Source organism: Mauremys reevesii, linkage group 15 (assembly GCF_016161935.1).
Source record: "Mauremys reevesii isolate NIE-2019 linkage group 15, ASM1616193v1, whole genome shotgun sequence".
Lineage (NCBI taxonomy): Eukaryota > Metazoa > Chordata > Testudines > Geoemydidae > Mauremys > Mauremys reevesii.
Genome location: NC_052637.1, coordinates 17,772,188 through 17,797,270, shown reverse-complemented (window position 1 = coordinate 17,797,270; position 25,083 = coordinate 17,772,188). Strand labels below are relative to the sequence as shown.

General features: G+C 44.6%; 1 protein-coding gene across 1 annotated transcript in view; it reads left to right on the top strand.

Moving 5' to 3' along the window:
* LOC120383121 (zinc finger protein 271-like) overlaps nt 1-25,079 on the top strand; it is a 42,064-nt gene extending 16,985 nt beyond the window's left edge. The window contains exons 4-6 of the mRNA XM_039500746.1: nt 7,476-7,698; nt 17,924-18,040; nt 18,335-25,079. Of these exons, the coding sequence (XP_039356680.1) occupies nt 7,476-7,698; nt 17,924-18,040; nt 18,335-19,548 (1,554 nt within the window). The 3' untranslated portion in view covers nt 19,549-25,079. The remainder of the gene's footprint in view (nt 1-7,475; nt 7,699-17,923; nt 18,041-18,334) is intronic.
* Nucleotides 25,080-25,083: the final 4 nt, after the last annotated feature.

The window sequence follows — 25,083 nt, the reverse complement described above, 5'->3', positions numbered from 1 at the left end:
AGTTTCCCATATTCCTATGTGTGCACTGGTGGTTTGGCTAATCTGGAGAGCTGGATAATGGAGGATCAGATAAAATGGAGTTCTACTGTATATGTTTTTATTTTTTCACAAAATGTAAAAATGAAAGATTCTCTGTAAAAATGCAAATTCTGCATTTTTCTGTGGCAAACGGATTCCTAGGATCCCTGTTCATGTCCCACCTGGGGGTCACAACCACTTAATTGAGGAGTGCATGCTTTAAAATTCAGAAATCCTCTTTTCCGTCCCTGCTGATGACCCAGAGGGACGTTTCCCTCCCCTCCAACAAACAAGAACAAACTGCCCTCAGATTATTTTGAGATGACATCTAGTCCGCCTGTCTCCTTCTGAGCTGCAGGGCCCAGCGCCATGGGGCTCTGAGCCTTTGATGAGGCCTCTAGATGCAACCACAGGATTATGATCTCACAGTAGCAAGACTGATAGAGTTTAAGACCATAGTTATGGTTGTGTCAGAACTGGCTGGTTTACTGAGTCAGGTCGGTACCTCCACATCTCAGCTCTGTTCAGAAACCCTTTCTGGTAAACCTGCCACATGGGGAATTGGAACCAAATGTCTGCCATGGATGGCTGTGCGTGTGCAGGGATTCCCGGGCTGTGTTTGGATGGGGTGGATTTTTCAAGAAATTTGGGAAAACCAGCACACTGGAAAAGCCAGCCTTTTCCCCACTCTGCACACATTCAGTGTCCCCTGCCAGAACAGAACCGCTGTGACAGCATAGACAATCAGCCACTCAGTGCTCCCCCATCCAGCCCCTTTGCTCATTTGGGGAGGGTTACTATGACCCTGGTTGTCATGGCAATGGCTGCCTTTGCTAATTGGTTTCCCTCTGACTCTCCCCCCCACACACACACCCATTGATACAAAGCAGGGTCCCAGCAGGCACTGCAGTGAAAGCAGCAGGGCTCCTTTGGTGGGGACTGGATGCAGGGGCGGCTCTAGGCACCAGCAAAACAAGCTGGTGCCTAGGGCGGCAAAATCTAGGGGGCGGCAAAAGGCTGGGGCCCCAGCTCATCCTGCCGCTGCGAGCCGAGGAGCGGCCCGTCCCCTGCAGTCGGGGTGGGGCGGCAGGCTGGGCCGGCGGACCTGCCGCAGTCATGCCTGCGGGAGGTCCACCGGAGCCCCGGGACGACTGGACCTGCCGCAGGCATGACTGCGGAGAGGGCGCTCGTCCCGCGGCTCGGCTGGACCTCCCACAGGCATGACTGCGGCAGCTCAAGCGGAGCCGCCGGACCCGCGAACCGTCCGCAGCCGCGGGAGGTCCAGCCGAGCCACGCGGGACCAGCGGTCCCTCTCCAGTCATGCCCGCGGGAGGTCCGCTGCTCCCGCGGCTCCGGGGCGCCTCCCGCGCATGACTGCTTGGGGCGGCCAAAAAGGTAGAGCCGCCCCTGACTGGATGGCACATGAAAATAAGGTACAAAATTACAGCTCCTTCTTATGGAGATTGGCTAGCTGCTTCTTACAAACTGGGGGCGATCTCTGGCTTTCTCAATACTTACTTTTCCAAAACAAACCAACCCAGGAAATTAGAGATCTAAGTCCCTATTCCATTTTCCATTACACATTTTTAAGTCATAGACATTGCAGTACATTTGAAGTTTAAAATATGTTTTGTTTGAATACAATTTAATTTAATGACTTCCAATATATTGGTCAACAAGACACTGAATGGTGAAATATGGAGCTGCACAAAGATAAGAGTGGCAATAAAATAGGCATTGAACCCCATAAATGTAAGTGTTTTATTATTTAAAGGGCACACATATAAATGATTTTCTTTCTATTAAAAAAGGATATTTACAAACAAAAAACCCCTCATTTAGCATTAGTTAAGGCTGCTCTCATCAATAAACTAAATTATTAAAAATTAGGAAATACAAAGTTTAATCCTTAAAGGTTGCAAAGTCAAGGACTCTCAAGGGAGGACATTCCAGAATAAATGTTGTGCATGCCATCTTAATTTGGCCCCCTTGTGCATATGTACTATGATACAGTCTTTAATTACATGAACCTGTATTATTTTTTTCACAAGATCCCTGCCTCAGTCAGTGCATAGGCTGGGTCTGCTCAGGAGATGAATCCACTGTGTAGTAAAGGAGGCTGTTGTCTGTGGGACTGCTGCCTTTTTTTGTTGCAGAAGTTGGAAGGTTTGGGGGGCCTTCAATGAGAGAAAGGATGGGCTTGTGGTTAGGGCAGTTGACTACCACCTGGGAAGCTTGGTTTGGTTTCTAGTCCTGCTTCTCCCACTGAGTTCCTATGTGATGCTTGCCAAGTCACTTATACCAAACTGTTCACAGATGGTTTCTTCTGTGTGTAATTAAAACTGCAGCATAATGCATGGGCAGAAGTGGACTGAATTAAGGTTTCATGGGCAGCATTCATTCTGGCATTTCCTAACTCAAGGACTTTTGATTTGCCAAAGGGAGAAAAAAAATGTAGATACAACACCCTAATGTCTCAGATAAGTTCTGTTTGCAATTATAGCTAGCAAAACAAGTAAAGGCCTATAGGCCTCGGAGGCATGAGTGCATGTCTTTGCAAGCGCAGCTTGGTGGTAATTCGAGAACACTAATGTCATGTTACACTTAGACTTTGGTTAGCAAACCACAGTACTGCACAGTCCCATACAGCACAGGTGTATAAGTCCATTGGGTTTCAGAGAGTGGTGAAATTCTTTGTGGTCCTCATTGCTTTTTGTCCACTCAGCCTGTTTTATTGTCCTGATTTTCCTCCACTTCTGCCAGATGACATTTCATGCAGCAAACATTCTTAGCTGGCTGCCTCTTCCTGGACTTTCTGGACTTCCAAGCTGTGGTGGGAGGATGAGGGGGAGGGGAATCCACTCTGCCACTTGCAAGACTCTGCATCCTACTCCAACATCTTGATTTTCCCCTCTGAAGCAGGAATTCCAAACGATTGTTCAGTTGTCTGGGTAGAGAGAACTTTTTCCCCCCAGCCCCCTCCGGCAGAACCACTTCATTTGCACACATGCTGTTCAGTCACCTAAATATCTCCTTTGCATAAGATGATGGGATCCCACCACTTTCCTGGAAAACTACTTCCTTCTTCCATTCTAATATTTCCAAAATATGTATATCTTCATGGGCAGCATGTGAAACCCCTCCTTCGGGGGTGCTAGCCCCCGGCCTCACCCCTTCCACCCAAGATCTTGCCCCTTCTATCCTCCTTGCCTGCCGGAGCCCCAAGACCCCTCCTCCCCCCCACAGCCAGAGGAGCACCAACCCACTCGCCCCAGCTGCACCAATCCCCCAGCCAGCCCAAGCACTGGCCCAACCCCAGGGCTGTTGGGCGGCCCAAGCACCAGCCTAAGCCACCCCAGGGCCAGGCCACCAGCCGTCCCAAGCCCCAAGCTCCAGGCCGCCAGCCCAAGCTGAGCCCCCGACAGCCTTGCGGGAGAAGGAGAGTGAGAGTGGGGCCTCAGGGTGGAGCATGGGAGGAGCCACACAGCTTGGCCTATTATATCTGACACCCATGTATATCTTCTATGGCTTCCCCAGCCGGAAACAAAGTTAGAGCCAGTTGGTAACTGTGCCCTCACATGACCTCAGCCCACCCTCCCTCAGCCAGGGGTGGCTTTTTTTTTAAACACTTTTTTTTCTTTTAAATAAAATGACTGTTCCTACTATGATGTGTGGGTAGAGCTCTCCCGATGCCAGAAGTAGGAGGGTCTGCACAGGAGAATTCATAAAGGATTAAATACACATTTCAAAACATTGCAATCCACACCATGTGTAGATGCAGAAAGCCAAGTGGGGGGATTCTTTATTTTTTTCTCCTTGCAGCAATACAATTAATATGCTGTCTGTTTCATTCCACCAGCAGGCACTTCTGCTAGGCGAAGCCTCCCACCCAGGACTCTGGGTGCTAGAACTGATCCACACTGAGGAACATGGAGGACCTTTTCAGGGTTTTGGCACCCAGGAGCAAAGAGCACCTGGAGTTCAAGAGGGTGAAGGAGAAGTTCCTGGATTAAGAGTGTAGGAACGTGGAACAGGACTGATCCTGGAGCAGATGCTGAATACATGGGCCAGCACCAGGGATAGTTCAGTTCCACCATCAGTAGCTGTGCCAGTCACCACGTCTGTGACTGCATCTGTGCATGTGCCAGCACACTCTGCTGTTGACTCTCCTGCATGGCACCATGTCCTGCAGCCAGAGCAGATTTTGGAGAACCCTGATGCCTCCACTGGAATGGACAGGGATGCTTTGGGGAGCACAGCCCCCTGCACAACCCACAACCCTTGTGCAGGCATGTGGAAGGTGGATCACAACGTACTGCCAAGGGAAGGAGAACAGGGTCAGGGACAACACTGGAATCAAAGGATTGGTTGAGCAACACAGCTTTCCTTAACAAAAACAACAACAAAGTTTCTAGTCCTTCATGGCTGCAGCAAAAAAAAAAGCCTGAAAATATGAAACCAGTGCACCCTAAAGGATCAGAAACAAAAAGGCAGATAAAAAGAACCCCAAATATATTTATTTTTTAAAAGTTCATAATTTTTGGTGCACAAGTCATACAGTTTTGATAGTGTAAATCTATATTTAATAAAAATTACAGTGCAAATTTGCCTTTGAAAGGAATTTCATACAGGATAGTACAGTGCCCTTACTGAATATATTGGGAAGTTAGTTCTACACACAAGTGGTGCAATATGAAAAAGCACAGGGGTGCTGCAAGGACAGGCAAAACCATAGCTGAGAAAGGCAATCCTCACTGTATCAAAGAAAATGGGAACTCCTGTATGCTGATGACATCCCAAGAACTCAGTCAGCCTTAGTCATATGATCACAAATAAGAAACTTGTACTATGGAGAAAAAATGCATATTACAAAATCACAGTAAAACACAGGAAGTGTTGCACTAGAACTCACTGTGAGACGCCATTGCTTAAGCTATTGGCATAATGTAATATTAATTATTAATCTTAACAATTATATTGCTCATGATTATTTGCTATTATAATCATTAAAGAAGCAACATTCAATTCATCTGCACAAAATGTGAACCAAAATAAATGTTAGAGAGGTAAAAGCAATGAGTCAAAAATAATTGCAAACATTAAATAATTAAAAGGAGTGAAGCTACATTGTCAGTGGATTACAGGAAAGGGAGGCCAATCCTGGCAATCAGAACTCCAAGAAGTCAAACAAGTGAACTCCTACGAGGCCTGCATGTTACAGCCACAGAAATTGCCAAAGATTTTTTTTAAACACCCAAACCAGATGAAAATTATGATTTCTCTGTGTGTTGTGTGTGCGTGTGTGTTGCGTTCTGTGTGTGCGTTGTATGTGTTGTGTGTGTGGTTTACAACAATATTTCACTGACTCCGGTCTCCTTCAGCAGCTCAGCTGGCGTTTCAGACAGGGAAGAGCTGCCTTGTCTAGGCACGGCGTGACACTGCGCCTTTAACACCCAGGTCTGGGAAGGGGGAGCTGAGATGTTCCAGCCAGTCAGGAGCACAAGCCCCCCCGTCTGGCAGCCCCCGCAGCTGGCTCACCTTGTCTGCACTAACTTTTATCCCCTCTGTCCCCATCCCGGGGCCCCGTCCTCGGCCCCATCCCGCAGCGCCTGGACGCTAGACCCTGATTTGGCCTCTCTCTGCATCGCCTTTCCCTGAGCAACCCCCCCGCCCCCTTCACTGCCGGAAACAGAGTCTGGCGGGAGTACGGGCAGAGTGAGGGCAGCGGCTTCAGCAGCTGTTACTGAGCATCCGCCTGGCTCCAGCCTGCTGCTCTCCGCCGGAGATCCGGGGCTGAGCTTCCCGGGTCACACGCTGCTGCCGCCTCCATTGTGAGCCGGGAGCCCGGGCTGAGCCGCTGCTGCTCCCCAGCGGGGTGTGTGCGGGGAGAGCCCTTCCCTAGCGCCCCTCTGTGCCCAGCCGGGGGGACTCTCTGCGGGGGCTGAAACCAGCCCCTGGGGCAGCCCCGGGCTCTGCCGCCACCAGCCCCTGAGCCGGAGCCTGCAGGTGAGGGGAGAGACCCGGGGGAAGGGCCAGGGCCGGGGCCGGGGCCGGACAGGAAAGTGACTCGGCACCACCGGCCCCTCCTCGCCCCAGCTCTGCTCCCGGGGGGGCGGGGGTCTGCGAGTCCCAGAGCTGCTGCCCTCCCTGACTCCCCAGGCTCGGCTCTGCCCCCCTGAGCGCCTGCAGGAGCCGAGCCAGCTCCGGGGAGGGAACACCCCGGGCCGGGCCGGGGACCGAGTCTCCCAGCCCGAGGGGAGGGGAGGGAAGAGGGGGCAGGAGGGAGATGGGGAGAGACTGGCATAGGCAACAGGAGCAATAGGTGGGGAGGGAGGTTCCCGGCTCCCAGCCCTGCCAAGCCCCATTCCCTGCAGCACCCCATTGCAGATTGACTTTCCTGGACAAGGTGAGGGGCGGGGAGAGGAAAAGCCAGTTCCTGCCTCTGCCTGGTCCCCGCGCCGCTGGGGGAATGTGCTGCCCGGGGGACAGTGTCAGGGGGATCCCCCAAAGCGGTTCCTTGGATTTTCTGCTCTTTGGCTGCACAACTTCAGCATGAAGGGGCCAGTTCCTTTGCTTATAACATGCTCAGAATTACTAGATGGTCCTTGGGTCTGATTAAGTCTGGCAAATCGTATGCTCATCTTTAGGGTTGAAAATTTCTGTCCAGATGTGAATTTATTGTAGGAACATTGAGGAAAAGACACCCAGCCTGTTTTTGAGAAAGAAGCACTATGCATAAAAAATTTTCAGCAGCCCTTGCATGTTAAAATTTTTGGCTAGAAACTACATTTGACAGAATTTCTGGCTCAGACACCCTCATCTCTATAATATTCAAAGAGCTGTTTTGATATTTCTTTGTTATAAGGGTTGGTAAATCTCCATTGTGCGTACACACTGATTTTTTTTCTTTTAGATATGATGTGTGTACTAACTTCAGATCTGATCAGGTAAACACTTATATGCTTGTCTTTGGCCATGTGAGTGGTCCCATTGACTTCACTTAAATCTCTGTTACCCAGAAGTTTTAACAGTGCCTCAGTCGGATTAGTCCTGGTGGGAGAGGTGGCACCTGCACTGGAATAAAGTGACCAGGCCAGGGTCTTGAAATACAAGAGCCTTAAGGTAGGTTTCTAAGTCTGTGTTCAGGCACCTGAATAAAAGGCATTCAGAAATGAATTCCAATGTTTCTGGTATTTTGGAATCTCAGACAACTTATTGAGAGAAATGAATGTGGATTTTGGGCAGTGCTTAATTTGTAATGTAAGAGGTGCTTGGGCTCAAGCAATTTTTTTACATTCATAACTGATGCGGCAAGGCCAGAGGTGCAGGGACTATGAACTGCCAAGGCTAGCTTTTGAAAATCTTTGCAGAACCATTTGGGGAGACGTGGGGACATGGCAGAGTCTAGAATGTGTCTGCAAAGAAAGAACCTGGGGGGAATTGGGGTGTGAAATGGGCTAATTCTCCTTCTCACCCTGACAGGCTGCAGAGTAACATCCAAGTCTAGATTGTCCCATTCCCCCAGAGGGAAGGGAAGGGAAATGTCTACAGTAGAACCAGTGACCTTTGAGGAAGTGGCTGTGTATTTCACAGAGGAAGAGTGGGCTCTGCTGGACCTGAGTCAGAGAGCATTTTACTGGGGTGTCATGCAGGAGAATTATGAGACTGTGACCTCGCTGGGTAAGGATTCCTGTCCCCTTGGGTATTAAAAAGTGTGTGTGTGTGTGTGTTGCGGGAGGTGGGGGTTGTCTCTGGAGCATCTTGGTCAGTTTCTGTGCATGGTTCTTCACTGGTCCCCCAGATTTCACATGATACTCCCAGATCTCCTGTGTGAGAGACTGGCCCCTCAATACCCCAGGAAAGAAGATGCAGGGACATAACAAAGCTAGCTTTCCCATAACTAAGGTTTTCAAGTGGGACAAACTCATTGTCTCCTCCTGTTCCCAGGGCTAACATTCTTTAGCGCCTCTGAGATAGACAAATGTTTCATGACTCAGCTCTGCCCAGGTCCCCAGTGGCCAGTTTTCAAATGCACTTCTCCATCTTGTCTGTGGTCTGCCTCAGCCAGCTTTGCTAGTGGGAGGCCCCAGATGTTCTCAACTCTCTTCCACCAGCTAGGAAGGGCATGGGGAAGTGTCATGGGGCTGAGCAAGGGTTTATTTATGGTCCAGACAAATTTGGTGTGGTATATTGCTGCAATGGGGGGGGGGGGGGAGGAAGAGAGAGGAAGGCTAGTCTTTGTGTCTCACACTGCACTCAGACTCAGGACCCTGCTGGTGCAGAACAGGTCTCATGGGTGATGGGAAGGGCTGAATGACCAGTGACCAGCCATTGGATGTGCCCTAGTGCTCTTCCATCATGACCCCCATGACAGGAAGCTTTTTGCTGTCTGTTCCAAACTGAGGGCAGGTGTCTAGTGATTTTCTTTCCAGGCCCTGGGTGGCAGTTCCTCTGTTTGTTTCTTGGCAACTCGTATTTGGGCAGCACCTAAAGGACCCAATCAGTGATCACTGCCCCCTTGAGCTAGGCACTGCACAGACCCACAGTGAGAGAGTCCCCACCCAAAGAGCTCACAGCCTAAATCATAGGGTTAGAAGGGACCACAAGGGTCTTACCCCCTGCCAAGATGCAGGATTTGTTGTCTAAAAACCATCCAAGACAGATGGCTATTCAGCCTCCTTTTGAAAACCTCCAATGAAGGCACTTCTACAACCTCCCAAGGCATCTGTTCCATTGTCCGACTGTTTTTATAGTTAGGAATTTTTTCCTGAGATTTAGTCTAAATCTGCTATGCTATAGTTTGAGCCCACCGCCTCTTGTCCTTCCCTCTGTGACAAGAGAGAACGACTTTTCTCCATCTTTTTTATGGCAACCTTTCAAGTATTTGAAGATCACTGTGTCAGTTAGACTCAGGACTCACAGTTTGTCAGACCACTCTGTTTTATTAGCACAGCGCTCTGCTAATATAACACCCAGATAATGTGAGCACCATGCAAGACACAAACTATCTTATTTATACAGATAAAAGGGTGAGAACTTAACAAGATAACAAAGGAAGCAGAATCAGATAAGTTTACCTGGGCTAGGCATGCATATCTTATTTCCTTACTAACTATTACCCATCTTCTGTTAATGTTTCGCCATTAGCACCATTGTTTATGCCTAATGTTTCTTTTCCTGGCACCTGTATTTCAACATTTCTTATTTCTGCTAAAGGTACATACAACATTTCTTTAATCCATTCTTATTTTTACAATATAATTAATTCTACTTTCACAATCCCTCCTTTTGGTCAAGCTCACGCCATGACCAAAATTTTACTGGGTTCCACATATTAACCGTTCTTTATCTCTTTGTTCATCAGCAATATTCAAAATCATCATATTAGCACTCTGTTCTGGGGCAGTCACCTGAGTGGCATGCCTTACGCAATTTTGGGTACAACAGGAGACTAACTGAAAACATACAAAAATTATTAGGATTCCAAATAGGATAGTCAGGGCTCCCTGAAACAACCAGTTTCCTATGCCAGAGAATACTTAGCCACTTCCATAAAGAACTTGGCTCTTCATGGGGAAGATATGCGATTAGTTCTAAGTGGCTAGCGTGATCTATTACCTCATTGGTATCGTCAGGTATAAACACACAACATTGTTTTCCAATGAGAGCACAGGTCCATCTTTGGCCGCCAGCACTATATACAATGCCTGACGGTTTTGGAGGGCCACCTGTCGGATCGCCCCTGTTTCTTTGGCCAGGGCTCTTAAACTTTCTTCAGTTTTATTTGCCATTATTTTAACTACTTCTTTTAACCTCAGGAGCCTTTTTGCCTGGTGTATTACTCTCCCAAGTGGGTTAAAGGAACTGCCAATAGTCTCTTCCCAGGTGTCATTACTGTTCCATATTGTGTTAAACGGACAAGGTCCTCCAGTGAGGTCTGGGGAATTGAGTGGGATAGCCAGGACAGGAACATCAGTTTGAGAGTGGGCTGGGATGTGGCTGCAGACCCAGCATTTAGAAATATTAAGGGTCTGAGCTATCCACACTTGCTGCTGGATAAAAGAATTGTCATTGTGGACTCCCCAGACCTTCAGACACCTACAGCCGAGGAACAGGCACCACCAGAGGCGCATGTTGGAGGCAGGGCCCTTCTGGTTCTGACAACCTCAACTGAGGGAACTGTAGTCACAGTTTTATGTCCACCAGGCAGCAGGCGCTAGGCTCACTACTGCTTTTTCTTGGGCCTTGCTTTAGGTAGTCGTCTGATTCTGGCAACCCTTACGAGAACGTAGATTGTAAGGTATTGCAGGCTGTTCCTCTACGTCATCTTCTGGAGTCAAAATTGACTCTGCGTGGTCCTGAGGTGATGATTGGTTCGCTGGGGGTGGTGCATTCTTACACGGCAAAGCATGTATTCATGCTGCGGATGCCAGACAGTTTAACAGCCGTCTAGGTAGTAAGCAGTGCCTGATGATTCTTTGATACTCTTTAAGTCTTTTTGCTTCTTTCCTTGACTCTGGCTATAACAATGGCCTTCACACCTTATCTTTTCCTGATGCATTCATTCCTCATTCACACAAACAGATTGAGAATACAAACAGTAGTATTTTATATCGAGCAAAAAGGCATTGCAAATTAAACCTTGCTAAGTTTTACAATTAATAACCAAGACAATTTACATTGAGACCCAGGCCTTCAATGTTTCTCTAATTTACTTAACATAGACACAATAGAGAATCCTGTCTCTTACTACCTAAATCTTAAAACAAAGAGTTAGAGAGGGCCCAATTTGTAATGCATATGGGAAAACAGAATCTTATAGTCCCAGAGGGTCATTTCTTTCTGCTATTCAAAAAGGGTGGCTAGCAGGATGAAATCAAATTATACATTATAAAGTCCAGCTCCTATATTCCCCCTTTTGACACTAAGATTATCAATCGCCAGTGTCACTTCTTATGTAGTAAAATACTGGGAGGTGATTTGGGCCTGTGGCTCTAGCTTTGAATACATTTGTTTTATGCACCAGCATATTTTAAACATTTCAATTAAACACACACAATTTAAAACCAAAAACAATTAGGGGTAGTAACATTAATATGCCAGTAGTTGTGGGAGACCATCCAGATAATATGAATGGTTCTGTTTCCCACATTGTTTTGTTTGTTTTTAGGAACTATGTTACATTTTTACCTTTTTAAACAGATAATTGGTAACTGTTTGCCATTCAATGCCAAGACTGATAGAGAACTCAGCTAAATCAGTGCTTACAGTAAGCTGAGACTTTTTGGTTGTGGCAAATAGTAAATGTAATGTAAGTACTGTGTTTACCAATAATCACATGTACATTTGTCTACTGATGGGTTGCTAACACTTTTATCCTTTTAAAACACTTCTTTCCAAGAATTAACACACACATTGCCCGTTATACAATACTTTGGTCTAATTATTAATTTTATCCCACATACAGGATCCTAGTGAGATGCCTTTACTACAGGGCTTTGGAGCAACAGGCATGGATAAGCATACCCACTTTTGAGGAGTCCACTTGGTACAACCTCTAGTGTCCAATAGTTTCCCTTCCTCCCCAGCCCACTGGCTTGAGGTTTGAGGTAGCCAGAAGGATCCCAGGTGCAATCTGGGGAGTGGGCTAACTTTCCATATCTTTGCTTCCAGAGCCTGTTGGTGTGCAATTTTAACAATTTCTTCACTTAACAAATTTTGTCTTACCATACTGGAGACATAGTGCATCCAGTTATATTGATAGGTATTAAACAATTATCTTTTTCTTTGCTTTAACAGATGTATTAAAACCTTAATATTCTCTGATATTACCCAAAACATCTTATGTTCTAAATATCTGCATTTTAGTACATTCCACAGCTATTGCAGTATGTTTTTTTTTTTAACTTTTATTTGTTTTTGTAATAGATTGTTCTGTAGCTGATATTAGCTTTTTCTGATTTTCTGAAAGACAAAAATAACATTTTTCTACCCCTTTCAGGGTGGCATTGATTGTTGCTTAAAAGATTCCTTTCTTTTACAAATACCCTTGCTGATTGCAGGCAAAACAGAGGAATTACCCCCATATTTTCCTGTGTGGGTTTTTTTTTTTATATAGGCAGGCCAGGTTTTAATGGCTTCTACTTTTTAAGGGTTATGGGGAAATTATTCCACTGTTTAGTTATTAAATTCATGAGGTGGTGTACCTCAAGTTTTTCTTCTTATATAGCAGACCAAGTTTGTAATGTTTTTCCTGCTGTGTTAAGCTTTAAGTTTATTCACAGGTAATAGCTGAGAAGCATCATTACCATATTACCTTCAAGGATTTTTCCAAAAATCATACACACTATACATTGTTACAGGGGTACTTACTAACATTAAATTTATTTCAATGTTTAATATTAACAATAACATTTAGCATCAAGTCTCTTAAAGGGATCTTGTTGTACCATGTCTTTTATTTAGGCAATTTCTTTTGTGCTGGCAGTTTTTACCTTCCTTTATCAGTTAGGTAATTTGCATCAACACAGGCTTGGCTTTTGGATTCAAAGCCATCAGCAGAGCTCAGATACTCTGTCTTAAAAGGGACACAATCAACTTCCACCAGAGTTTTGATTTCTTTCCACTTTCAACTCCTGCTTACAAAACACACAGAGATCTGAAAAAGAAAACAGTCTATTGCGGCTCTTTTTGGAGCCCTAATAGGATTTTAATTCAGTAGCATATTTCATTTGTATTTCTTTTACCCCTTTTTACAATATACACTGCACATGTCCTAGGGAAAAAGCACATTCCTTCTATACTACAACTTTTTTTTTTAAAACATTAGCCATATCAATTTTTACATACGATGTAACTGTTTCTTTTTTCTTACAGAGTTTTCATGTACCCTTATCAAAAGTGACAGTATGATTACACAGAGCCATTTTAAGGCTCAGTGTTTTTAACATTGCTTCTTTTTTGTTTTGTGCACCTCACCTTTGCTGTTGCTTCAGAGGGGCACTGGTAAAAAAAATTTTTTATTCTTTCACTACAGCTCTTATCTGCTATTGTTACAAAAAAAACAACAACAAAACAACCAAACAAACAAAAAGACTCCAGAATCTCTCCCTGTTCTCCTGATTTTGACTGCCCTATTGCAGCCATGACTTGGTTTTTATTTAAAAAACATTTTAAATTTTATTAAGAATCAAGTTACCCCTTAAGGGTTAAATGCTAAATCCCAAAGCCAAACAACACTAATTACCTGTGTCTTGCAAAAAGGTCTGTCAGTTTTGCAACTTTGAATTAAGAGTCAAATGAATTTTTAATGGCATTAAAAACAAAAACAAAACCAATTTATCTTACACCTGCAAAACAGGAGTTTTACAAACCAGATGTGCTGGTTTAGATTCTTAGAACTTTACATATTTTCACAGACAAATAGATACATACACATTTTCTTTTCCTTAACATTCCTTTACACTGCTTTGTTTTTACATAGCTCTATATATATTTGGATTATTTACAGGCACTCTTTTGGAAAAGGGCCCATTTTCCCTTCAGAATGGCTGCAAAGAAACCAAGAATTCTCTCTCTTTAACATGGTCCTTTTTAACATTTTCACAAAGTTTAACTGCTTAATTCTCTCCAGCCTTTGTAGAGTTAACTTTTCACTCTCTTTCCTTAAATCACTTGTTTATCTCCCAAAATAACACCTTTATCACCTCAGATTTCACCATTTTAAGTATTGTTCCAGGGGTTCATGCCTGCACTTACTGCTTTTCTTACTCCTTACACTATGCCCTTAGGCTTCCAACCTATTTTTCAGTTTCTTTATCTGTTGCTTGCCTGCTTTTCTGGGCCTGATCCTGCTCTTTTTTTTTTTTTTTCCCCAATGAACCGTTTGTGAGTGATATTGTGGTCACTTCACAATTTTGAAATAAATGTTCAAGGAAAGGGACCAGGAAGGGTGGGGGCTAGTTGAGGAGCCCACCTTCTTTGCTGAATTGGTAGTGGAACACTAAAGAATCAGTTTTTGAGGCAGACAACAAAGGGGAACAGAACAAGGGGCTTTTTGTCCTTTTTACAATGAGATGGGAGTATTAAGGGGGTTGGATCGATCCGGGGTGGGTTTTTGAGAATGGGGTAAAGGGGAGCACTCGGTCTGGTGGTGGGAGAGGAGGCTTTTAATAAAGCTTTCAACTTATTATTTGAATATTTGAGAGAGGCGAGTTTTTGATTTTGTCCAGCTACGATTTGCCTCTTCCCACCACTGAATGAAACAATTAACCTCTTCTTTAGCCAATTTAGTTTTGCCGAGTTTGTCCTTTAAGACGTCCACTCAGTCTTGTTCCAAGATTTTAACAGTGGCCACTGAGTTTTGGGATCCCCCTGAGTTAGCCTAGACCATTTTTCCAGAAATTTACAGGAGTCCGGACCCTTCTTACAGGAGTCTGGACCCATCCTAAATACATAAAATGAGCCAGCGTTCGTTTAGGGAACTGTCCCGACTTAGACGTCTGGTTACCCATACAGGAGGACTTCACACACCAATCGCACAAGAAGGAAATTCGGGTTCATCAGGGCAATGCCCGGTGCAACACACAAAAGGAGCCCACAGGCTACTGCCTCAATTGCCCTTGCTTTCACACCCAGGGTTTTACCCAAAGTGTGGTGCGGCTGCAATTGTGCAGATTCTACTCACTCAGACCGCAGGGACAGGAACCCTTTGGTCGGCCGATCCCTGGATGGAGATGGCACCCAGACTCAAACACTCCACAGGAAGATGGATAGACACAGAGACAGAACAGTCCTCAGTCCGGACAAAACACAGAAATAATTACCTGACCAGATTCCTGATGTCAGATCCCGGGATCCCTACCAGAACAGAGTGGGAACCAACAGATTCAATGGCGTAGGCTTCACTGTGGTCGTGCACCTTTCCGTGCTGGTGGAGGACCGCTCGGGCCAAATGCCCAGGTGCCGGCCGCCACGGTCGTCCTACAAAAACAGTCAGGAATCACACAGCCCCAGTGAAGACGGTTGCCATCTCGGTGGAACCTCCAAATTGTCGAAGTTAGACTCAGGACTCACAGTTTCAGACCACTCTGTTTTATTAGCACAGTGCTCTGCTAATAACACCCAGATAATGTGAGCACCATGCAAGACACAAACTATCTTATTTATACAGATAAAAGGGTGAGAACTTAACAAGATAACAAAGGAAGCAGAATCAGATAAGTTTACCTGGGCTAGGCATGCATATCTTATTTCCTTACTAACTATTACCCATCTTCTGTTAATGTTTTGCCATTAGCACCATTGTTTATGCCTAATGTTTCTTTTCCTGGCACCTGTATTTCAACATTTCTTATTTCTGCTTAAAGGTACATACAACATTTCTTTAATCCATTCTTATTTTTACAATATAATTCATTCTACTTTCACAACTGTCATGTCCCCGCTTCATCTCCTTTTTTCCAAACTAAACATACCCAGTTCCTTCAGCCTTTGCTCATATGGCTGCATTCCATCCCTTTGATCACGTACGTCTGGATCCTTTCCAGTTTCTCCATATCCTTTCTATACATTGATGACCTAAATTGAACACAGTACTCCAGCTGATTGCACTATGCATCTGTTAATGCAACCTAAAATTGCTTTGCTTTTTTTGCAACAGCATCACATTGCTGACTTGTGTTGAGGTCGTGATCCACCACAATTCCCAGATCCTTCTCAGGATCTTTGCTGCTGCCAAACCAGTTATCCCTCATTCTGTATTTGTGCATTTGGTTTCTCTTCCCTAAGTTTAGCACCTTACATTTGTCTTTGTTGAATTTCATTTTGTTGTCTATAGCCCAGTTCTCCAATTTGTCAAGATCCATCAGAATTTTAACTCTGTCCTCCAAAGTGTTGGCAACTCTCCCTCTCCCCCCGCTTTGTGTCATCTGCACATTTGATCAGTATGCTCTCTATACCTACAGCCGGGCCATTAACAAAGATGTTAAACAACACTGGGCCCGGAACAGATCCCTGTTGAACCCCACTTGAGACCTCCCTCCAATCTGACATCATTCCATTAATAGTTACTCTTTGTTTGTGGTTGTGTAACCAATTATGTATCCACTTAATGGTAGTGCCACCAAGCTCATTTTTCTTCAGATTACTTATCAGAATGTCATGTGGGATTGTCAGAAGCCTTGCTGAAGTCCAAGTATATTATGTCCACCGCATTCTCCCATCCACCAAACTAGTTACCTTGTCACAGAAGGAAATCAAGCTGGTTTGGAATGATTTCTTCTTGGTAAATCCATGCTGGCTGCTAGTGATCACCACTTCATCCTCCTGGTATTTGCAAATTGAATGTTTTATACGTTGCTCTAGTAACTTCCTAGGTATTGAAGTCAGGATGACTGGTCAATAGTTCCCCGACTCCTCCTTTTTCCCCTTTTCAGGCTATGTCTACACTTCCGCAGTAAGTCAACCTACACTACGCAACACAACACAACTCTAGCTACGTGAATAATATAGCTGGAGTTGACGTACCTTAGGTCGAGTTATTGCAGGGTCTACGCCGCATGGGGTCAACGGGAGAAAATCTGTCAACTTTTTTTACTCTTCTCATCAGGGGTAGAGTACAGGGGTCGACTGGTGAGCGATCTGCAGTTGATTTGGCAGGTTTTTACTAGAACCGCTAAATTGACCGCCAGTGGATCGATCTCAGAGTGTCAATCCCTGCCGTAGTATAGACCTGCCATTAAAGATGGGCGCTACGTTAGCCCTGCTCCAGTCATCTGGGATCTCTCCTGTCATCCATGAGTTTGCAGATGTTATTGCCAGTGACTCTGAGATTTCTTCAGCTGATTCTTCAGCAGCCTGTGGTGAATAGCATTCAGCCCTGCTGATTTGAATTCATTCTAATTGGCAGAAGATCTCTGACATGTTCTTTACTTATCCTGATCTATAGCCCTTCCCCTTTATTATCTATGGTAACTTTGCTAATCATCCATGTTATTTTTTGTGAGAAGACTGAAGCAAGGTAGGCATTGAGCACCTCTGCCTTCCTATCATCTTCCGTTACCAGCTCACCTTCTCCACTGAGCAGTGGACCCACACTGTCCTTGATCTTTCTTTTTTGCCTGACATATTTATAGAACCCCTTCTTGGTTGTCTCTAACATTCCTTGCCAACTATAACTCATTCTTTCCCTTGGCTTTCCTGAGTTTGTCCCTACATGCTTGTGCTATTTTCATGTATGCTTCCTTGGAGACGTGCCCTCCTTCCATTTCCTGAATGTATTCCTTTTGGTTCCCTAAGGCTGTGTCTACACTTAAAACGCTACAGAGGCACAGCTGCAGGTGTACTGCTGTAGTGCTTCAGTGTACACATGTACTACAGCAATGGGAGGGGAACTCCCATTGCTACAGGTAATCTACCTCCCTGAGAGGCGGTTGCTGGATCGACAGAATTCTTCTGTCAACCTAGTGCTGTCTGCACAGAGACTTAGGTTGGCTTAACTGAGTCGTTCAGGGGTGTGAATTTTTTTTACCAGCGCTTAATGTTTTCCTGCTCTGGTTTGTGTTGTGGAGGCGTGTGTGTGTGTGTGTGTGAGGAGGGATGGAGGGGTTATAATTGACAGTGATGGAGACTTGGTTGTACCCCAGATACCTAAAGAGTGTAGCAACTATGCTCAACTCCTCATGGGAATAAGTTAGGGCCATTCCCTAGGCAGAGTGGTTGAACCCTTGGTCCAGAATAGTGCCTCATTGGATCTTTACGATGTATAGTGCAGTCTCTGTAGGGTTGGGGGAGGGAGAGGAAGGAGCCTTTCTGGGTTTTTCTACTTAGGTCATGGATCTCGAAGTAGTAACAGTTCTGACCCTAATGAACAAGATCAACACTTGTTTCCTTGCCCCCCCCCAAGCAGGATTTCCAATTTCCAAATCTGACATGATCTCCCGGCTGGAATGTGAGGAGAAGCCATGGGTCCCTGATCTTCAGGGTTACGAGGAAAAAGAGATCCTGAGAAACATTCACACAGGTGAGGTGACAACTAAATTGACTCAGAACCCAATATTTTTATCCTTGGGCAGTTTCACCATTCTGTGTAACCCTATAGCTGCTGCCCTCATCAATATTCAGATGGGACAAGGAGGTGGAATTGGTCACCAGCTCTCTCCCCTCTGAGGAAGGGTTTGTGAGGTGATTCAGATCTTATTTTATTGGTCCCCAGTAGTCGTTGGGGTATATTTCCCCTGTGCCATACCTCTTTCTGCTGTTCTCTGTCTCCCTGGCAAATGGAGTGATTCCTGTCTGGATTCTCTCTCTGACCCAGCAGGTAGTGGGACGGTGAGTGCGAACAACGAAGAAAATCTTCAGCAGGAAGGTCCTGATCAAGTGGAACCATACACGATGGTATCGGGAAGAGCCGAAGGGCATGTTTCCCAGAGTCCTGAGCAGGGAGAAGCCCGTGAGAGGCAGCGGAGGCCAGAGAGGCAGCAGAGAAACCAGCCAGGGGGTAGATGGGGTAAATCCACCCAGAGAAGCAGAAGGGTAGAGGAAATCAGAGAGATTGTTCAACCGAGGATCCCTGCTGGAGAGGGACCCTTCACCTGTGGTGAGTGTGGGAAGAGCTTCCGTTGGAGATCTGTTCTTATTATTCACCAGAAAATCCACATGGGAGAAAACCCCTATAAGTGCCCGGACTGTGAGAAAAGCTTCAGCAAGAGCTCAGACCTCAATCTTCACCAGAGAATCCACTTGGGGCAGAAATCCTACATATGCACTGACTGTGGGAAAAGCTTCCCTCAGTACCACCTCCTTACTTCCCATCAGAGAACCCACACAGGAGAGAGACCCTACAAATGCCCCGAGTGCGGGAAGAGCTTCAGTCAGAGCTCACACCTTGTCATTCACCAGAGAACCCACACTGGTGAGAGACCCTACAAATGCCTGACCTGCGAGAGATGCTTTGGTGATAGATCGCAATTTAAGACCCACCAGAGGATCCACACGGGAGAGAAGCCCTACAAATGCCCACAGTGCGAGAAAAGCTTCAGTCGGAACTCATACCTAGTTATACACCAGAGAACCCACACGGGAGAGCGACCCTACAAATGCCCCGACTGCGGGAAAAGCTTCAGTGACAAGTCACATTTTAATACTCACCAGCGAATCCACACAGGAGAGATGCCCTACAAATGTCCCGAGTGTGGGAAAAGCTTCAGGAGGCGCTCATACCTGGTTACACACCACAGAACCCACACGGGAGAGAGACCTTATATATGCCTGACCTGTGCAAAAACCTTCAGTGATCGATCTCATTTTAGAAAACACCAGAGAACCCACACGGGAGAGAGGCCCTACAAATGCCCTGAGTGCGGGAAAGGCTTCTGTCTGCGTTCAGACCTTATTATACACCAGAGAACCCACACAGGAGAGCGGCCCTATAAGTGCAGCGAGTGTGGGAAAACGTTCACTCGGAGCACCTACCTTTTTTCACATCAGAGAATCCACACGGGGGAGAAACCACAGAAGTGTTCTAGCTAGGGATGGGCCAAGTGAATGACATCTCTGCCAGTTCCCACAGTCTCAGCGAGTCAGGCCAGGCTGGAGTGGCCGTGTAATGAGGATATGTAATGGTTATCAAAGTAGAGAATGGAACCACCTTTCTGGGACAGAGTCGTGCAGAGCAGGAGGCTGAGATAAGATTTCCATGTTGTGATGGGATTTGATTATTACATCTCAGAAAGCTCTGAATGTCCTGTGATCAGCTCCTACATCTAAATCAATTACCTGCAATTGGCCAGTTCCCCGTGTAGTGTGGGAGCACTCTTAGATTCCTTGTTGACACTAAGCTCTCACATAGCGGCCCCTCTGAGTAATGTTTTCTCTCATCTCTAGTTGACTAGGAGACTCTGTCCCATCCTGGCGGACAATAAGCTGGCCTCAATTGTTATTTACACCTTTGTCATCTGTTGGCTGGACTACAACAGTGCTATAGACCTGGGAATGAAAGCGTCAGCACTTAGGAAATTCCAGCTAGTACAGAACACTGCAGCACTTCTCTTGACAGAGACTATGCATGGACAAATCAGGCCTGCCCTCAGTCTCTACTCTGGCTTCCCATAGAATATTGAATCAAGTTCAGGTCTCGATTCTTATCTTCAAGTTGCTTCCTGGCCTGCTAGGGGCAAACCAGTGCCTCAGATGCTGTAGGCATGGGGCTGTTTTTTCATAGGATTTGCATGAGGAGCCGAATAGCTCAGTGACGATCTATTCATGTGACAATGGGGCGCCCCATGAAAAACATGCTTCACACAGGCATTTGCAACTGACATTTTATTTACAACCCCCACCCCCCCCTCACTTTTATTTTATTTTATTTTTGCATCAGCAGTTTTGTTCCCAAAGCACCCTCTAACTTAGGTATTTTACAAACCGTTTTTATTTATTTTTTTCCCCAACAGGGCTTTGTAATTTGCTGAAGGAAGAGGAGGTTCAAGATTCTGCATTAAGCATTTATCTGAGCGTCTGATTATTTTATCTAACACTTTATCTAGGTCTCTAGCATCTGTCACATTGTTCACCCACTCCACTGCTTGAGCACAATATTCCTGGGTTAAACAGGCACAAATATGGCAACTTGTACAATCAAAAGCGTAACAATTTGATCAGTTATGGGTTAGCACAGTCTCCATGCCAGATTTCTTCCTCAGAGTTAGATAGTATGTATCTATAGAATCAGCATCCCCTTTTCTATTGGTATCCTACAGACGTAGGGGTTCTGGGGGTGCTGCCACACCCCTTGGCTTGAAGTGGTTTCCATTATATACAGGTTTACAGTTTGGTTCAATGGCTCTCAACACCCTCACTATAAAAACTGTTCCTGCACTCCTGCCTACGGAGCATCTGGTTTTGGGCCAGGGCAAAAGCACGCCAGGCCCAGACTGTTTGTTCCTTCTTGGCTTTCGGCGGACACATTCTCCCAGGTCTCTAAAGAACCATCACTCAGCTGCTGAGAGATTTAAAATAAGAAATGCAGATAAGGGCATCATATTAGTTTTTATACTGTGCTTGAAAATCTTTCCTTTGTGTGTCAAGAGACCGCTTCAGATCAGGTGTTTTGTTTTTTTTTAAATTGCCTTGGGATGGTCTCACTCCATTGACCTTTCAGCTGGAAGCTGAACACGTGAGTCCACTGAGCTAGCATGGCCAGGTCCTATTACCAGCCCTCTCCAACCCACCCCCCTCTGTTTGAGTTGGGGTATCCTGGTTGGGATCTGGAGTGTTAAACCAAAGTTGGGTCAGCGGTCTGGCCTCATGCTTCCCCTCTGCACTGTCTTGATAACCTTCATCAGCTGCTCTCCCCATTGCCCTGCTTCCATGACGTGCTTCCAGAGTGGCACGCACTGGTTGTGCCAAGGGTATATTGGTTCCTTCCATTCCCACTGTTTCCTCTGTCTGATGTCTCTTCATGAGCTGTTTGAGTGCCAGTGCTGGCGAGACTTAATTCAAGGGACTGTGAGGAGCCTCCATCTTTAACTCACAGACCTTTTTGAATGGCGTGTTCTCTTTTATATGATGGTTGCACAGTACTTTCTAAGCCAATAGTTTTAGGGACAATGCTTTAAAAGGCCTGGTCTCCTCCTAGGTAAGGAGCAACTTCTGATCAGTGCATAGTGGGATGGAGACCATTGTAAAAAGGGAAGGAGTGAGGGTGAAGACGTTTGAACACTTTGTTTTGTATTTTATAGTTTATACTTGTTGAAAGGTTACAGTTCATTAAAAACAAAAGGCATACACACCCGTTCCACTGAAAAGGGCCCTATGTTCTTGTATGAGGGGGAAGGGTTTATGGGAAGTGGTGTACCCTGAACCAGCTGGCTCCCGTTTGCTTCAAATCTCCTCTTCAATTACACCCTCTTCTACTTCAACTATGCCTTTTAATTCCTCCTTAGTTTCTCTGCATTACAGCTGTACTCGCCATAACACAGTTTTCTGTAATTTCTCACTTCTATCATCTACTGTCTTGTATTATTTGACATTATAAAATATCTAGGGGCTTGTACACACTACCACTTCTGTCAGTGTAACTTATGTCACTCAGGTGTGTGAATAAGCCACCCCTCTGAGCGACCTAAGTTACACCAACCTAAGTGCCGGTGTCTACTACCTCTTGTGGAGGTGGTTTTATTATGCCAATGGAAGAACTCTTGCCCATCGACTTGAGAGCATCTTTACCAGATGCACTACAGCAGCGCAGCTATATCAGTGCAGCTATGCCGCTCCAGCACTTCTAGTGTAAACTAGCCTGAGGTGACACATTGTGTAAAAGTAAAATGTAAAGTGTTATATAAGAACAGGGAAAACTTGACTCTTTAGGACTTCTTCAATGTGATGATAAAAAAGGAATTATTGCTCTGCACAAATACCACCACAGAGTATCACCAAGTATGTAATCCTCCCAATGATTTTGTTACTGTTATTTTATTTATTTATTGTTACTATTTCTGATAGGCCAGGACAAAGTGATTGGAAAGATTGGCAAAACAATAGGGGGAATAAAGCTTCATGAAGCTCGGGAGAGCTTCTGTGTGACAAATGCCTGTGCGAAAGCCTGACAATTAATGAAGAATGCATACAGTAGTTTCACTAAAAAGTATTTCAAACAAATGTCAAATTTCCCCTAAAATCCAAGCCAGCTCTCTTATCCCTAAACCCTGTTTTTTCATGTTAATCTTTTAAAAGTTAGGATAGTTTGTATTTTAAAACTTTATTTGATGTGATTAAAAATTGTGTGGTTAGCAGAAGATGGTAGTTGTAGATAAAAGAAAAGTCAGGTAAAGAAGCGGTGGGGGGGTGGGCATGGAGGGGCATGTTTCTTTAGATGACAGTGCCAGGCTGGAGATTTTATCTCTGTCCCTGTCTTTTAAAATTTCATGTTTTGATTGTAAAATCCCCCTGTAAATGTGGGTGGGTGGGTGGTTTTTTTAATACAGTATCCCAGAATTTAAAACTTTCTTCACAATTCACAAAATGATGAGCCTATTAAAAGTCCTACGTCCTGTATTTGTAAAGAGATTTAGAGAAGTTTTTGTCTGATGGGTGTTTCTTCATACTGGGAAATTCATTTCGGCAAAATTTAAAAAACAAGCTAATGCTTTTTTTTTTTCTTTCTCCAAGTTGGGATAGTCTCTCTTTTAAACATTGTATTGGCATTTTCATCTAATAAGACACTTCTTCTTTCGGTAAGACAAAATCATAATGTTGTACGAGAGGGGACTGGGGTGGTGCTAGAAGTTACAATATTAAAGGCTCTATACAATGTAAAGTTTTATATCTGCACAGGGCAATTAATTCTGTGGGGCCGCTTCAGTGTGGTGAAAAATAAAATGGGGTGGGTGAGTGGGTGGAGTAATTGTTTTGCAGATAGCTCTATAAAATATTGGTACAAATGTAAAGACGCTGATATATTTTCATTATATCACAGGGCTTTTTTTATTAGTCCAAAGGGTCTGGTGTTGGCGTTTTGCAACAGTGTCACAGCACAATTCTCTCAATGTCTTTGCTCCCCATCTTGCTTTTAGATGTTTAGTCACTGCTATTCTGTGAGGCTCCGATGTGTGTCTCATGGCACTAACAAAAGTTGTTGTTGCTTCGGAGGTACTTCTCTAAAATATCACTAGACATATAAAGACCAGGAGATTTTGATTGTGGTACAGTGTTCTCCATCTGAGTCAGTTATGACCAGTCTTGCAGTTTTGCCCCTGTATGTATACCCATTCCTCCTGATGCCTTTGGAAGTATTTATGTATTTAGTATTTCTGCCCTTCTGTGAAAAAGTGACTAGAAAAATAACAGTGGGAATGTAATGCCTGATGAGGTTGGGGAGAGCTTATGTATGATGTGCTTTAACATGGGTAAATGCATGACAACTAACAAAGAATGGATACAAAGTTTTCACTGAATAAAAATTTCAAACAATCATGAAAATGTCTCCTAAAATCTTGGGCAACTCTTATCCTCATGCCCTGTTTTTTCATGTTACCTTCAAAAGTCTGCGTAAGTGTGTGAATGTGAATGTGGATGTTCTCGTCTGTTTCATTTTATATAATTTCTAAATGTGCCATGTAAGTTGTTAATGCAAAATATGTACTGCTAAAGCATTTAAAATAAATTGAATCTTAAGGACACTTTATTTGTAGCTACTGCCTCTCAAAGACTTAAAATCGAGGGTTTTTCTAATGCTCCATTGTTGTTTTTATTGTATTTATGAAATCCAATATGCTAAATGTGGCATAGCTATGAAATAGTATGCTCTTTGGCTTGAATAAATGCTTAATTGTTTCGGGAAGGAGGAGGAGATAGAGAAATTCCTGAGACTTCATTTTGAATAAGCAAGAGTCACTCCACTATTGGAAGCTGCAGGTCACATGATATTTATGGAATATGTGCAACCAAAACTAGGGGAGAGGTCAGCAGATCATAACTCTGAGGTAAGCGATGGCACTGAGCATTTGTGGAATGTTGGTATTGAGCATGTGCAGTAAAGATCACAAAAAACACCAGGCCATTCAAACAAACGTGAATGTAGTATACTGGGGGAAAAAAGGCATCTAGAACTGTTTTGACAGGACAGTATAAAAGTCGATGTCAGTGGGTAGCAGACAGTACAGATAGAGCTGAGGAGAGAAGAGTGGACAAGAGGAGTCTCGAAGAAGGCAGCAGAAGCAAGCAGGGACACCAGAAGGAGTCCTGTGTCAGCAGACAGAGTAAATCTGCCAATTATAATTATAGTTATAGTATAGTGTTAGTGAGTACGTGTATATGTCTGCGTTAAAGCTGTAATAGTGTGTGTTGATAGTGAAAGAAATGTATGAGATTTAAACCATTTAAAAACTGCTGTTAGCAACCTAGAACAGACTGGCCATCTGTAACAGGGTGCAACCACTTAGAATCATTTCAAACAGTAAGGTAATATGGTTTGGGGTGCTCTTTTACTTGTTATACACGATTTGTGTTTGTAACATCAATAAGGGGATTGTTAGTTTGTTATTGTATTAGGGATTCTTATTTGCACCA